Source organism: Quercus robur, chromosome 4 (assembly GCF_932294415.1).
Source record: "Quercus robur chromosome 4, dhQueRobu3.1, whole genome shotgun sequence".
Classification (NCBI taxonomy): domain Eukaryota; kingdom Viridiplantae; phylum Streptophyta; class Magnoliopsida; order Fagales; family Fagaceae; genus Quercus; species Quercus robur.
In genome coordinates this window covers 64,487,089-64,502,574 of record NC_065537.1, presented here as the reverse complement: position 1 = coordinate 64,502,574, position 15,486 = coordinate 64,487,089, and the positions used below count along the sequence as shown (strand labels likewise).

The 15,486-nt window shown below is 30.5% G+C and overlaps 2 protein-coding genes across 3 annotated transcripts; one reads left to right on the top strand and one right to left on the bottom strand.

The window, feature by feature from the left end:
- Window positions 1–15,486, top strand: LOC126723355 (very-long-chain aldehyde decarbonylase CER1-like). Of its 2 annotated transcripts, XM_050426714.1 has the most exons (10): window positions 5,617–5,731; window positions 6,251–6,474; window positions 6,883–7,115; window positions 9,898–10,117; window positions 12,253–12,628; window positions 12,752–12,859; window positions 12,991–13,191; window positions 14,318–14,416; window positions 14,777–14,950; window positions 15,108–15,486. In XM_050426714.1, the coding sequence occupies exons 1-10, from the start codon at window positions 5,672–5,674 to the stop codon at window positions 15,270–15,272; spliced, it is 1,860 nt and encodes a 619-aa protein (XP_050282671.1). In that variant the 5' UTR covers window positions 5,617–5,671; the 3' UTR covers window positions 15,273–15,486. The 2 variants fall into 2 exon arrangements, with proteins under 2 accessions (XP_050282672.1, XP_050282671.1); XM_050426715.1 differs by lacking the exons at window positions 5,617–5,731; window positions 6,251–6,474; window positions 6,883–7,115; window positions 9,898–10,117 and adding an exon at window positions 1–139.
- Window positions 2,948–3,509, bottom strand: LOC126723357 (ethylene-responsive transcription factor RAP2-3-like). The gene has a single exon (XM_050426716.1). It carries the CDS (start codon window positions 3,383–3,385, stop codon window positions 2,975–2,977), a length of 411 nt encoding a protein of 136 aa, XP_050282673.1. The 5' UTR covers window positions 3,386–3,509; the 3' UTR covers window positions 2,948–2,974.

The following is a 15,486-nucleotide window of genomic DNA, read 5'->3' as shown; positions in this document are numbered from 1 at the left end:
CTGGTTCCTTAGTACCCTTAACTGGTTATATTCTGTATATTGATGTCATGAACAACATGGGTCACTGCAACTTTGAGCTCATTCCAAAGAGGCTCTTCTCCATCTTCCCTCCTTTAAAATATCTCATGTACACACCTTCGTAAGTCTCTTACTTTTTGTTCTACTATTATAAAGCCAATCTCTTGTGCATGTATGTAAGTAACATCCATGGGCCATCTTTCCTTTTACACAATGGCCATTGCAGCGATTTTGAGACCTATAATGACGGTTTCAAAAAGCCACTATAGGTAGGCTTTTTTATTGCGGCAGTTTTGAGATCTCTAATGACGGTTTCAAAACGTGGTCCTTTTTTTTTCTAGTGGCAGAGAAAAAATGACTTGCCGACAAGAACATGGTGTGTATTTTAACAGTAGTACTACATTCAATTGTATTGAAATGCTAATAACTAATAGCTAGCCATGTAGTGACCAAACCGCACCATCCCTTATTTTTGTTATACATCACTTGTCCAATACCTAAAGTTTCTTACATTAATTACTCCACACAAAACCCATGTGAGATTGTTCTTCACACTGCAACAGGAATCCAAATCTATCCATTACAGATTTGGACTTAAGGGATTTGTAGGTACCTTTGCTTTCTATGATGTATAAAGCAAAAGTTAAGTGATGGGCTCCTTTGCTTTGGGTATGGGCAGAGAATTTTGTTACATCACCATGGGTGGTGGTCCAATGATTTTTTTTGGGTGTACTGGAATGGGAGTTAGTGGTTGACGAGATTCATTCTCGTCATCTTCTCTAGTAGTGACTTTGGTGGTGGAATTCAGTTGTGGTTGGATATTTTGATGGTGGTGCTGTCAGGCATCAATTGTGATTATTTATTTATTTATTTATTTTGGTTTGGAACGTGAGTTGGGAGGCTAGGGAGATTGACTCCGTTTAACCCTTCCGCTTGTGTTTAATAAATAATTTCCACATGGCTTGATTTGTTTGATAGAGTATAGGGTAGAGTATTTAAGTTGAGATAAATAATTTGGATTCATTTACTTATACTATCAAATGAAAAAGTAAATATTGTCAAAAAAAAAATGAAAAAGTAAATCTTAACAAAACATCAAAAATACAAATACTTAAGTTGTTTGCAATCTTACTCATCAAAGAATAAGAAAGAATGAATTTTAAATAAACAATTTATGATATAAAAAATTAAATAAAAATTATTTAAATAAAAAGACCTCACTTAAAATTGTTGCGTATCAAATCAATCTGTCTAATTGAACACAAACTCACCCACATGGGGTGAGCTGGAGACACAATCTCAACTAAGTAGGTTACAAGATGGAACTTTTTTATGATAAATATTTTAATGAGTAGATGATAACTTTCAATTTATGATAAATAGTAGTAATAATAACAACTTTTAAGTTATTTTTATGAATATGGAGAAAGGAGAATATTGAAAAGAAAAAAGAAAAAAAAAAAAAAAAAAAAGTGGACATGTTAGTGTTACTTGCATATCTTTTTGAGAACTGATTAGAAACTTTCATTAAAAATGAACCAAAAAACAAAAAAAAATGTAATGTAATAGTTATTCCTATGGTTTAGCTATTCAATAGTTTAGTTATGTTTTTATTACAAGGAATAGTCATTCCTTATGAATAGCTATTCCTTATGAATAGCTATTCTTTAAAATAAGGAATAAATATTCCTCTCTAAAAAGGTTGTAATAGCTATTCCTTAGTAAATGTAATAATTTCTAACATTTATATATTTCCAAATAAATAAACTTTTCATATCCACCTAACAATTATGGAAATAAAAAATCATAAAAAAATAACTCATCTCTCTAAAATTTAAAATATATTATTTTCTAGGAAATATAATTGTATGAATGAGATTTTTCCTAAAATAGATCATAAGTTTTATTCTAATATTACAACTCACAAACAAACTAATGAATAGGTTTAGTTATTCCATTACAACACATTTTATTCATGGTAATAAAGATTACAATTCCTGTTGTAATTCACATTCAGTGTACCAAACATACCCTATATGCAGTTAGTCAAGGAAAATAGCTACTCCAAGTGCAGTAAAAAACATCACTACACCAGGCCCCACACATAAAGCAGCCACTAAACCCATTAAATATTTTATACCATCTAATAAAATATTGTCACATCATTTTTTTTTTACTTAAAACTCAATATATTCTACCATATTTAATAACATCTCAATAAATTCTCAATTTGGTTGAATTTTCAAATGGGTTTTAGAATTTATTGGATATGGTTGTGCTTATTTATTAATTTGTGATAAAATGATATGACATTTTGAAATTGGATAGTGTAAAACTTAGGTTTTACATCATATCCTTATAGAATTTAATCACTAAATTCAATTGTTATATGTGCTAACATAGATATTATATCAATGATAAAATATTTTAATGTATTAAGAAGGGAGATGAATATCATAAATAAATAAAAGGCGAAAAGTACATTTTAGTCCCTACATTTTCAGGCTATTCCCATTTTAGTCCCTACATTTTATTTTTACAGTTTTTAGTCCTTATCCTGAAAAACACTTCCTGTTTTAGTCCCTACCATTACATCAGAAACGGAGAAAACTGACGTGGCAAATGGCAAAAATAAATAATACTAAATTAATGTCCACGTGACCTAAATTAATAATAAAAAATATTTTTTGGTATTAAAAATGCCACGTCAACATTTAAATTAAAAAAATTAATTTATTAATTTTAACTAATTAAAAACTAAATTAAAAATTAAAAATCATATAAATTGAGATTTAACTGTGTCTTGAACAAAAACAACAAGAACACAAACCTAAATACAAGAACACAAACTCAAAAATTATTTTTTTAAAAAAAATCAGTAAATCTTTGTCACTGAGAAAGTTTTTTATGTTAGTTTTTAAAAAAAAAAAAAACTGATTCTTCTGGGTTTCCCTAGCTAATACAAAAGCTGACGTTGTTGTTGGTGATGCGTAACCAGGTCATCAAGCATCCAAAGGTCCACTGATTCCCTTAACTCGCTTCCGCTTCCACTCACCAAACTCGGCTCCGACTCAGGCTCCAAACCCAGGAACGATTCCAAGCTCGAGATTTGATCTTTCAGCTCAAACCCATGATCAAACGGAGCGACCTCATTCTTGCAACAAATCTCGTTCTGAATCAGTGGCTGCAATAGCATCGGTGGTGGTGGCGGCGGTGGCTCAGTGGTTTCAAAACTCGACTCACTTGACTCGGGAAAGATGCAGCGCTTCTTAGCAGCCGGCTGTAGCGGCTCAGGAGTGGAAGGTGGAGGTGGTTGGTGGTGGTGATGGGCAAAGTTGAGCTTGGCTTTGTCACCGTGGATTCGCATGGCGGCTTGGTCATAAGCTAGAGCAGCTTCTTCGGCTATGTTGAAGGTACCGAGCCAGACTCAAACACCTTTTTGTGGGTCTCTGATCTCAGCCGCCCAAGATCACGCTCTGTGATTAAAATCCTGATATTTCAACTTCTTAGTTCAATCTCTTGATGTCTAGTTCGTTGTCTCTCTCTTTTTTTTTTTTTTTTAATTTATTTTCTTGATTTGTGTTCTTGGATCTGAATTTGTTTTCTTGTTGTTTTTGTTCGAGATACACTTAAATCTCAATTCATATGATTTTTAGTTTTTGATTCTGTTTTTAATTTTTTTAATTAGTTAAAATTAATAAATTAATTTTTTTTAATTTAGATGCTAACATGGTATTTTTTAATGCCAAAAAATATTTTTTATTATTAATTTAGGCCACGTGGACATTAATTTAATATTATTTATTCTTGTCGTTTGTCACGTCAGTTTTCTCTGTTTTTGATGTAACGACAGAGACCAAAACGGGAAGCGTTTTTCAGGATAAAGACTAAAAGCAGTAAAAATAAAACATAGGGACTAAAATGGAAATAGCCTGAAAATGTAGAGACTAAAATGTATTCTTCGCCATAAAAAAATAAAAGAAAGAAGAAGAAAAGGGAGCAAAATTCTATGCTATAGTAGTGAACAAAGCTTCCAAACCTGATAGGGTAATATACAAGTTAAATGAGAGAAACCTGGACTTGGTTGGACCAAGTTAAACATAGATGGTTCTGCTACTGGCAATCCAAGGCTGGCAGGTGATGGGGGTCTTCTAATTAAGGAATTCTAAAGGGGAATAGGTTACTGGTTTTGCTAGATCTTTTGGGGTGACAATCAGTATTTTAGCTGAATTGCTTTAAAGGATGGGCTTACGATTGCCCAATAGCTTGGAGTTACCTCCCTTTTTGTAGAATTAGATGCAGATGTTGTTGTAAATTTTTTTTTCCTAACCCTTTCTTCCAAAATCTTATGTTGTAACACCTCCTTGTTGATTGCAAGAACCTATTGAAGATTTTCTCAACCCAATAGACCGGCACATATTCAGGAATTTTAATTAGTGCACTAATGCACTTGTTAGATTTGGGACTTCTCAAGGACAAAAGTTTGTTACTTTTACTAACCCACCGTCTATGGTAAAGAATTTGCTAACTTTTGATAAAGTTGAGCTATTTTGTAATAGAATAATTTGCATTTAATCTATACAATAGTCATTGGTTGAGTGATATTTTTCCCTTCCATAGGTTTTACTTTTTAGTTCCCAATTTGAATCTTATTTACATGTTTTAAAAGAAATACTATAATTACTACAAATTTTACTATAAAGAACTTATAAACCGACATAACAATGAATGTAATAAATACATATTCAATACATAATAAATAAAGAGTAATACTTGTTGAACATAAACTGTTACACAGTTTTACAGTCACCCTATTTTTGAATAGGAACTATTTACAAATTCAAAATCCTGACATGATTTCAGTTCAAAAATTGGGTGTGTAAAACTGTGTGTAATAAACACAACCCATACATAAATCTCTTAAGGACAAATTTTGTCTACAAACTTTGTTATAACCTAAAACTACAACTTCTTTTTAAAAAGTTAACATTGCTACACATTTTGGAAATCTAACAATTAGATTGCAGGTTCTTTACACTCTCAGCATATACATCAAATTTTGTAATAATCAAATATTATTTGCTATATGATCCATAAACCTTTTTTTATGCAAAATTTCATACTATAAGAATTTGCAATTTAAACAATTGATCGATAACATAGCTATTGACTTTTGATCTTCTGAAAATTTTGCAAACATAGAGGACATAAGAAGAAAATGTAATCCGATGATAGATTTATCAAAATTTACATTCAATAAAAAAAAATATTAAATAAAGTTATAGCATTAAGTTACAACTAAATTTGTAATTAAACGTTATTCATATAGTACCATTTGTGATACATTATATAAATACGTGCAATAAAATTTGTAGTATAGTACGATTACTTAAAATATAAAAAGAAAAAACACAACATTTTTTCTATCTTTAATAAATATTAATTACGATATCAGTATTGGTATAAAAAAAAAAGGTCAAAATCAGCAAGCCGTACTGTGTAGGTAGTTAGGGAAACGGCAATTGCATTCATGACCCCTTCTCTACGATGAAGTAATCGTACGGTAGTAGAAAAAGCATTATATATTGCCTCCCAAATTCATGCATACAAAGCGCAGAGCAGTGTTGAAGGTACCTTAATAAGCTTAAAAACTATGGCTACCAAACCAGGGATCTTGACTGACTGGCCATGGAAGCCTCTTGGGAGCTTTAAGGTATATTAATTGCTCCTCCCATGGATAATCCCTTCATTATAGGATCCGAGGATCACTTTTGATCTATATTAATAACTATTAGGATGCTATGAAAAAAGTTCACCATCATATAAGTTTAGTCTTTATTAGAATGGTTAATTTCTATATGTATATTTGATTTACTCATATGACAACACAAATTGTTTAAACTTGTGTCATATGATGCAATTGTTATCACAAATTTTTACTATATATTTTTTATAAGGGATATGTTAACTTTTAAAATATAAAACAAGAAAATAATTAATAAATTTATTTAATATGTTGTTCATGCGACACTAGATACTAATTTGAAATTTTGTAGAAACTGATCACTTGCTCCATGACACCACATACTAGTTAATTCTTAAATCTTTTTGCTATGAAATTACTAGTAGTTTTAGCTTCTTCTTTTTTTCAATCATATCCCATCATCTTTGTTCCTTTAATATACATGCATTTTTAGTATTTTAACTTTCTTTTTGGCCTCTGGTTGGGAAGTATGTGATTTTGGTCCCATGGATGGTTCATAGCACATACTCAATGATAGTCAAGGGAGAAGGCGAAACAGACCTTTTCTACTTTCTCACATTCCCGTTCCTTTTGGTGAGGATGATTCACAATCAGATATGGATTTCTATTTCTCGTTACCAAACAGCCAAAGGCAAAAATAGAATTGTAGACAAAAGTATCGAATTCGAGCAAGTTGACAGAGAAAGAAATTGGTCAGTAAAACTCTTGCTTGCTTGCTCTCAAATGTGCATGCTTCATGGTGTATGTTCTTGTGATTCTTTGAGATCGAATAAGAATAAGGTACTTCTTGAATAAGTGCCTCATTCAATCCCTAAGAATCTCTAGAAATATAATTTTGCATTTATTGGGTCTACATTAGCTTATAAACTCAGTTTTTATCTTTTTTTTTAACTTTTATGTATAGTTTTTAAAAACCTTACTTTTTCCTACATCTTTTCACTTTTTCAAAAAAATTTAAGATACAAGTATACTTTAGCATACTTTCAACAAAAATTTTATAGTAAAAAGTTAGATAAACTGTTTCTAAACGAACACATAGTACAAACACATATTATTTTCATTAATATTACACTTCTTTCTTCTTCTTTTTGGGTTTATAGGGATGACCAGATATTGTTGAATGGGATCATATTTTATATAGCATACATGACAATCCCTCAGAGTCATAACCTACCCTTCTGGAGAACAAATGGTGTAGTTATCACAAGTTTGCTTCATGCGGGTCCAGTGGAGTTCCTCTACTACTGGTTTCACCGAGCATTACACCATCGTTATCTTTACTCGCGTTATCATTCCCACCACCATTCTTCCATCGTCACTGAACCTATTACATGTAAGATAATTTTATTATGCTTGTTCCTCCAACAACAAATAAAGCTGAGTCACTTCATTGATTTGATGGGAATTTTTATTGAGCTAAGTTTAACAAATTTAAAAAAAAAAAAATGATCCTCTTCATTTACTTAATAATATCTGACATAATATACATGCTATGGAGTATAGAAGCAATTTTATTTGGCTCAAGATTTTAAAAACATTGTAAAATAAGGTATAAAAAAATTAAATAGACATATCTACAAATATTGTACGAATTTGAATATATATATATATATATAAAAGAAAGTTAGGGTTAATATAATGGCTATATATGTTAAGTTATTTCTTCTATTATATCCAAAGTTTATACCATATTTATGTTATCTTAGTATAATTTTATAAGAGTACTGCTTTATAAAAATATATTTAATGTATCTATATATTCAATTTTTATTTATGTTTACAAGAAAAATATATTACAAGTTAACGAATGAAATGTTTTTTCTAATATATTTCTTCGTTCACCTACCTAACAAAAAAACTGAAAACAAAACAAAAAAATTTGTCGGCGTTGGAAAATGCTAGGATTTGAAGAGTTTGGGGTAGCTGAATTCGAGGACAACTAGGCCTCCTAGAACAGAGAAGGAAGAAAATAAGATAGGAAGAACAGAGAGGAAAATTTTTTCTATATCTTTTGTACAACCACTCTACAAGTTTAATACCCTCAATAGCTCAGCAGTAACTAACTTCCTAATTGCCTTCTCAAGCTAGAGGTAGAACTACCTTGCCAGCTAGCCAATCCAATCCTACTCATCCCTAACTAACTACATTAACTAACTCTGGTACAATACAATGCTAATGTAGATACACTTCTAATACTAGTATATATACACTATGGTATAGGTATACAATGCCAACTAAGCAATTACAATACAGTCTATGACACAGCCCAACAACATTAACATACCCCACACACACACCACACACTCCTAACAGAAACAATTTTGTGTTCTCCATGTTGCTATAAAAAAATAAAAAAATAAATTGGTTTTGTATGAAGTACTAACAAAACCAAAAGCATCCTTTGTTTCAAAGAAAAGAGGACGGATTATTTACATTTCATTTGATCGGTGGAAACAAATTGAAAGTTAAGAAATGGTAATTCTAAGGTTCTCACTAGCTACCAATTAATCCCCAGACATATTCCTTTCATTTCATAAACTAAATTTATTCTTAAATCTTGTTTGTAAGATTGGTAAAAATAATTATTTTATTTATTCCTTATAATTTTTCATATAAATTTTGTGTAGTAGTCATTATCCTATATTATATAATTTAAAATATTTTATTTTTAATTCAAAAATATACATACATGAACATTATATATTGCAATAAGATCTAATAATTCACATTTCAGAATAATATAAATAGATTAAAAAAATTAAATATTATATTAAAAATGTTGATATTTAATGTACAGAATAAAAAAGTAAAATAATTTCATTGTCTTACATAATGACACACCTTAACAAAAGAAATAATTACACTATTAATAAAAATAATAAATTTGAGAGAAGTTGAATAATTTTTGTATAAATATAATATGAGAAATCTTTAATATGTCTATTTTTTATTTAATTATTAAAAAATGTTTCTTTTAAAGTGTAATTTTTTCTCGTACGATAAACAATAATTCATTTAAAATGTAATTGTTTTTTTTTCTTGTACGGTCGAAATTCATTAAAAATTATTTATTTTATCAATTTCTTTTAAGGCTCAAAACATAAAATGTGAGAGGAAAAAAAGCAAGCGTTTCCATCAAATAGAAAAACATACAAATAAAGAAACATTATTGTCACTATATATTCAAAACTAATTAGAAATTGATAAGTAGAGTTCAAATTCTTTATGTAATCATCTATTGTTCTTCATAAAAATATTTGTATTAGCAATGCAATCTTCTAACAATTACATAAAAAGCTCTCTAGGATTTAATATTATTTTAAGGCCAAAACTCTAAGGTTTAGCTTTAGGTGAATAAATGTTCACAATATAGTTTTAAAATTGATACAATTGTTATTACTTCCTGTTAACAAAAATAATAGAAATTCACTTAAGTTGTAATTGAGATCTATTCAATGACTAATTAAAAATCATTTCATGTGAATTCTAAGTGAAATTTGAATTTGGAAAAAAAAATTTATTGCAAAAATGAGTTATTCATGTGTAAAAATATGTAATAAATACAATATAATAAATATATGAAAAGTGTTATGCTTACAATATTTTCATAAAACTTTTACAAAAATTCATAGGTAGTAAATTTTTATTAGTTCCAATTTAAACATACTACTGAAATTATTTTTTGTCCACTAATAACAACCCGTAATAACCTACTACTTAAAATTTATTGAGAAAGTGTAATGAAATTATTGTGGACATAGCATTTCTCTGAATATATTATGTTTTGTGATTTTTTCCTAAAAGAATCATTTAATGTTTACATAATGCCTATTTATATATGTCTTGTATACCTGTTCTACAATTTTTCCCAAAATTGCAAAATCCTAATTCTTTTAAATGACATTGCGATTCCTTCCTTTTGATAAAGCCTGTGTTTATTTCACAAAATAAAAATAATAGATCAATGGTTATTATACACACTAACACACGCCATAAATACATGTATGTTTGTAATTGAAATCGTGATTCAATTAAAAACAAGCGTGTGTATGTAAGAGTTATTTCTCAAAATAATAATATGAGCTAACCAATTTATTGATTAACTAATATGGCAGCTGTGATTCATCCTTTCGCGGAACACATAGTATATTTCATGCTCTTCTCAATACCGATATTGACCACAGTGTTCACCGGAACTGGTTCCTTAGTATCCTTAACTGGTTATATTCTGTATATTGATGTCATGAACAACATGGGTCACTGCAACTTTGAGCTCATTCCAAAGAGCCTCTTCTCCATCTTCCCTCCTTTAAAATATCTCATGTACACACCTTCGTAAGTCTCTTACTTTTTGTTCTACTTTTGTGAAGCCAATCTCTTGTGCATGCATGTATGTAATATCTATTGGCCATCTTTCCTTTTACACAATGGCCATTGCGGCAATTTTGAGACCTATAATGATGGTTTCAAAACATCACTATAGATCCTTATTTTTATTGTGCCAGTTTTGAGATCTCTAATGGTGGTTTCAAAACGTGGTCTTTTTTTTTCTAGTGGCAGAGAAAAAAATGACTTGCCGAGAAGAACACGGTGTGTATTTTAACAGTAGTACTACATTCAATTGCATTAAAATGCTAATAACTAATAGCTAGCCATGTAGTGACCAAACCGCACCAACCCTTTTTTTTTGTTAGACATCACTGTCCAATACCTAAAGTTTCTTACATTAATTACTCCTATCTTGTCAACTGAAGGGTTGTAGTTATCTTTGTTTGTTTTCTAAATTTAGTCTGTACGTGTAATGACTCCTTTCTTCTGTGTAGATCTTAATGGGTTTTTATATGGCATGCAAATAATCTATGAGGTCGCATATATTCCTTTGGCTTTCGAACAATATTCTACAGTATGATCTAATCAGTCCAATTAGAGTTTGCCAACCAATTAAAAAAGCCAACAACTCAACCTCAATTCAATTCGATGACCTTTCAATGTGGACAAAAGTCACAAAACTTTATTGGAGAACTTGATCGATTACAAAACAGCTCAATAGACAATTTTAGACACATGTAGTGTTTGTATTGGTTCCAGAACCTCAATACGTGTTGTGTTCGTGTTGTGTCCAAACACAAACAAATCCTTTCAACATCTCTTTCTCCACATCCCAAACTTAAACTTACGATGAAATTATTTGTAAATCATGCAAATGAGACACATTTTTGTGAGCAGTAAGTATAATATACTAGATATATAATAATTTATTATAACTGAGATTAGAGATATTCATGATGGAGATCATGGTAGTCTATTTTCATGTTGTTTGTTTAGGAATGAGCATTGCACCATATTAGAGGTATTGTTGTTTTACACACCAGTCCACCTTCAGAGACACCCAACCAACAAACCCACATCCAATTTCACACCGTGGTTGAATTTCAGCACTTATACACAACTTCACCTTGGGTACTTGCTAAAAATAAATATTTAGGTGCATCAATCTCAATGTGACATGCAATTAAAAGTATGTTGTGAATTTGAGTGTGTACATAGTTAGGTGTGTTTCCTAACATTATTCTTTGCGTAGGGGTGGAATTACATCCACTCTTGGTCCTAAGATTTTAGATTTTCATAATATGTATTATTAAATATTTGGAAGTTTTGGCCCATAAACATAGCAGCTAGCCCCCAACAATGCTAAAGGATCTTCTTTAGTGGTTATAGAGAGAACTTTTTTTTTCCTTGATTTCAAATTTTATTGTAAAATTTGCTCTTATATCTAGCTCTAAATTTTTTGAATCATCTATAGTTATGAAGACGTAATTATTTCCATTATAATTTCTTATTCACTTTTAGTAGGCTGTTTTGTTAAAATTTCACTATGAAGAAGCATGATAATAGATGAATTTCATTATATGATTGATTGTCATCTAGCATAACATTAGTAAGAGATAATAGGTAATTTAAAAAATAATTTTTCACATGTCTAAAACAAACTGGACAAATTTTGTACACTTATTAGAGTTTGAAAATAATAAGTTCTCTCCCCAAAAATATTTATTTAGTGTATATGTATACACATGTATCATAAGTATCATAACAATAATGCGGGATCCCAAACAAAATTTTTGGTTCTACCTTTGGTTTTTACACATGACTTACAGTAATACACACACATATATCATTAGCATAATGTAGGTTCTCAACCAAAAATTCATGGTTTCACCTCTAGGTTTACACACCCTTGGGAGAAAGAGAAACCTTACAACTGAAAGGCATTTGAGTTTTGTTAAAGTTTAGTTAGGTGAAGTTGAGTTGAGTTTTTATTGATTTGAAATGCTTTAATTGGACCAAGATTCCATATCAGTAAATAGCAAAAGATATGTTTCCTCGATATATTATCATAATCATTAGTATTATAATTATTATTAAATGAATTAATTTCATGAATTTGTGTATAATCTTTGACTCAACAGGTTTCATTCAGTACATCACACCCAATTCCGCACCAATTATTCACTTTTCATGCCTATATATGACTATGTCTATGGAACAATGGACAAGTCCACGGATGCTGTATATGAGACTTCACTTGAAAGACCTGAAGAGTCACCAAAAGTGGTACATCTAACCCATCTGACCACATTGGAGTCCATCTATTATCTAAGGCTAGGATTTGCCACCTTGGCCTCCAAGCCCCACACTTCCAAATGGTACTTGTGGTTGATGTGGCCTATGACATCTTGGTCCCTGATCATCACGTGGATCTATGGAAATACGTTTGTTATAGAGGCAAACACCTTCGAAAAGCTCAAATGGCAGTCTTGGGTGGTTCCAAGATACACTGTACAAGTAAAAAAAGAAAAACCTCTCTTTTTTTTCTTTTAAGTTCTTCGTATCAACCATTTTTGTTGGCTAATATGCAATTTGATTCAGCTTGTTTTTCTCTAACTTCCTATTAAAAAAAAATTGAAGTACAAGTTACAATGGCCAAGGGAAGAAATCAATAGCATGATTGAAAGAGCCATACTACATGCTGAAATGAAAGGAGTTAAGGTGCTAAGTCTAGGCCTACTAAATCAGGCAAGCAAATTCAAGTATTTATTTGCATATATCAAATGTATAAGATATCTTCTTCTCAAACTCATATGTGCATGCATGCATGCATTTGTGTCCTCACAAAAACCTCATGGACCCTAATGTAAATTTTGCAGGGTGAGGAACTTAATAGGAATGGTGAGCTTTACATCCAAAGGTACCCTCAGCTGAAACTAAATCTGGTGGATGGAAGTAGTTTAGTAGTGGCTGTTGTGCTAAATAGCATTCCAAAAGGAACAACCGAAGTGCTCCTTAGAGGCAAACTTACTAAGGTTGCTTATGCCATTGCCAATACTCTATGTGAAAGGGATATAAAGGTTCGTTTTAATTGAAAAATCCTTACTCATTATAAAGCTTGGGTTGACTAGAGGAAGGCCTACATTGCAATGTTTATATTTTTATTTGTTGAAGGCCAAGAAAATTTGGAAAGTGCACCAACCTAATTTACTGTTGAATACCAACTGTTAAGGAAAATACACCAACCAGATTGGAAAAGTATGACTCGAGTGATCAGAAAAATCAAATGGAAAAGGAAAGCAACATTTTAATAATAAATTCAAATTAAACAAACGTGGGGATTATGTTCCCCACGTGTATATAAACAACGCACAGCAGAAAGATTAAAGATAAGAGACATTGTGGATATAGAGAGTTCGTTTGGCATGAGCTTATTTGAGTTTTTAGTTTTTTTTTTGGTACTATCAATGAGTTTTATTACACTTTTTGGTACTATTTATGAGTCTCATTATACTATTCAACTGGCTTTTAACTTTTTTTTTACACTTTTAGCAAAAGGTTTTCTGTTTCAGCTAAATAAACTGTTCTCAAACGAACTCATAATGGTTTCTAGCTGAACCACTTAAAATTTGTATTCCATTTTCTTTTATTTGTCTCTCTATCTTGAATTTTTTACATTATATTGATGTTGTTTATCTTTTTATATATATATATATAAAAGAGAAAAAGGAGAAGATCATTGAAAACCACATTTAGCTTAAACAAGCTCACTTTTTTTTTTCTTTTTCTGACTAAGATGGGGTCAAAGGCTCAAAGAATACCTAACTAATCCCTCGGACATGTATAGCTTACCATCCCACATCGAATAATTACTAAGAGAAATCCTTTTAAACAAATTTGTTAATTTTCTTTAATATATAAGTCCTTTCAAATATTCATATTTATACATAGGGATAACAATATATAGCATGCATTGCAGTCAATATGTAGGGTAAAAGGAAAAATTATTCAATATTTTATATTCTATTTTCTCTCATATTAATTGTGAACCATTTTATAAATATTTCTGTCAAACTCCATATTAATTATTTGCGAAGAGAAGATGTTGTTATCTGAATTTTTTATTAATTATTTGGGAAAACTTGCTATAGCTATCTATGCTTTTTCATCCCATCTGTAATAAATAATTAAATATAATTGTATCAGGTGGCAACATTATACAAGGACGAGTATGAGAAGCTTCACTTAAGGCTTACCACCAAGATGAAAAGTAACTTAATACTTTCAACAAGTTATGCTCAGAAGGTAAAATTTGCAACCATTTCAGGACTTCTTGTGACAACAACCTGTTGTCCTTTAATCATTTTGGATTTAAGAAAGAAAAAAGTAGGCTTTTGTTATGAGTATTGAGTAGTATTATTGTGCCAGTTAAAATTGATCCATTTTTTTTCATGGTTGATGTATAGTGAATTAGTGATCCACGTATAATATTGAGACATTATTAAAAATGCACTTTGTAAAGCAAATACAGTTTACTGAAAAAATAAAAATATAAATATAAATAAATAAATAAATAAAAAACACAACACAACACAACACAAAACACAAAACACAAAAGGAACTAACAATTTAGAACACTTTGAAATGACATAACGAGTTTTGCAGACATGGTTAGTAGGAGATGGATGGACCGAAGAGGAACAACTGAAGGCATCAAAAGGAACATTATTCATTCCTTTTTCTCAATTCCCACCGAAGAACATGAGCAAAGATTGTTTCTATCATAGCACACCAGCAATGATCGCTCCCAAATCTTTTACGAACATTCACTCTTGTGAGGTTAGCAATGAACTAACATTTTCTTTTCCTTTACTATTAGTGAATTGACACTCTTATTTATTTGCGAACACATCAAAATCTTTGTATCTAAACAACAACATCACAAAACATTTTTCATTTTACCTTTGGTTTGTTGAAATGTTTCATTATGGAACAGAACTGGCTAACAAGAAGAGTGATGAGTGCTTGGCGTATTGCTGGGATATTGCATGGTTTAGAAGGATGGAATGTGCACGAGTGTGGGGACTCCATGTTCAACATCGAGGAGATATGGCAAGCAAGTCTTCGACATGGTTTCCAACCATTAACGATGCCCAACTGATCATGCTTAATTTGAGCTTGCTCTAATAAAAATAAGAGTGTATATCTATTTGCTTAAAAAGATTTTTAAGAAGATAGATTTGACACTATATTAGAATTCTACAATAAATACTCGATGAAATATTATCTATGTCATTATCTAAATGATGATTTATCCTAATTAACCATGTATCTGAAACTGTATTTTATTTCTGTGACTTTATTTTATGAATTTA

Coding starts and splice junctions, on each gene's coding strand:
- LOC126723357 (XM_050426716.1), bottom strand. CDS start 3,385: ATGCGAATCCACGGTGACAAAGCCAAGCTCAACTTTGCCCATCACCAC.
- LOC126723355 (XM_050426714.1), top strand. CDS start 5,672: ATGGCTACCAAACCAGGGATCTTGACTGACTGGCCATGGAAGCCTCTT. Junction 7,116..9,897: donor CGTCACTGAACCTATTACAT/GTAAGATAATTT, acceptor CTAATATGGCAG/CTGTGATTCATCCTTTCGCG. Junction 13,192..14,317: donor TATGTGAAAGGGATATAAAG/GTTCGTTTTAAT, acceptor TAATTGTATCAG/GTGGCAACATTATACAAGGA.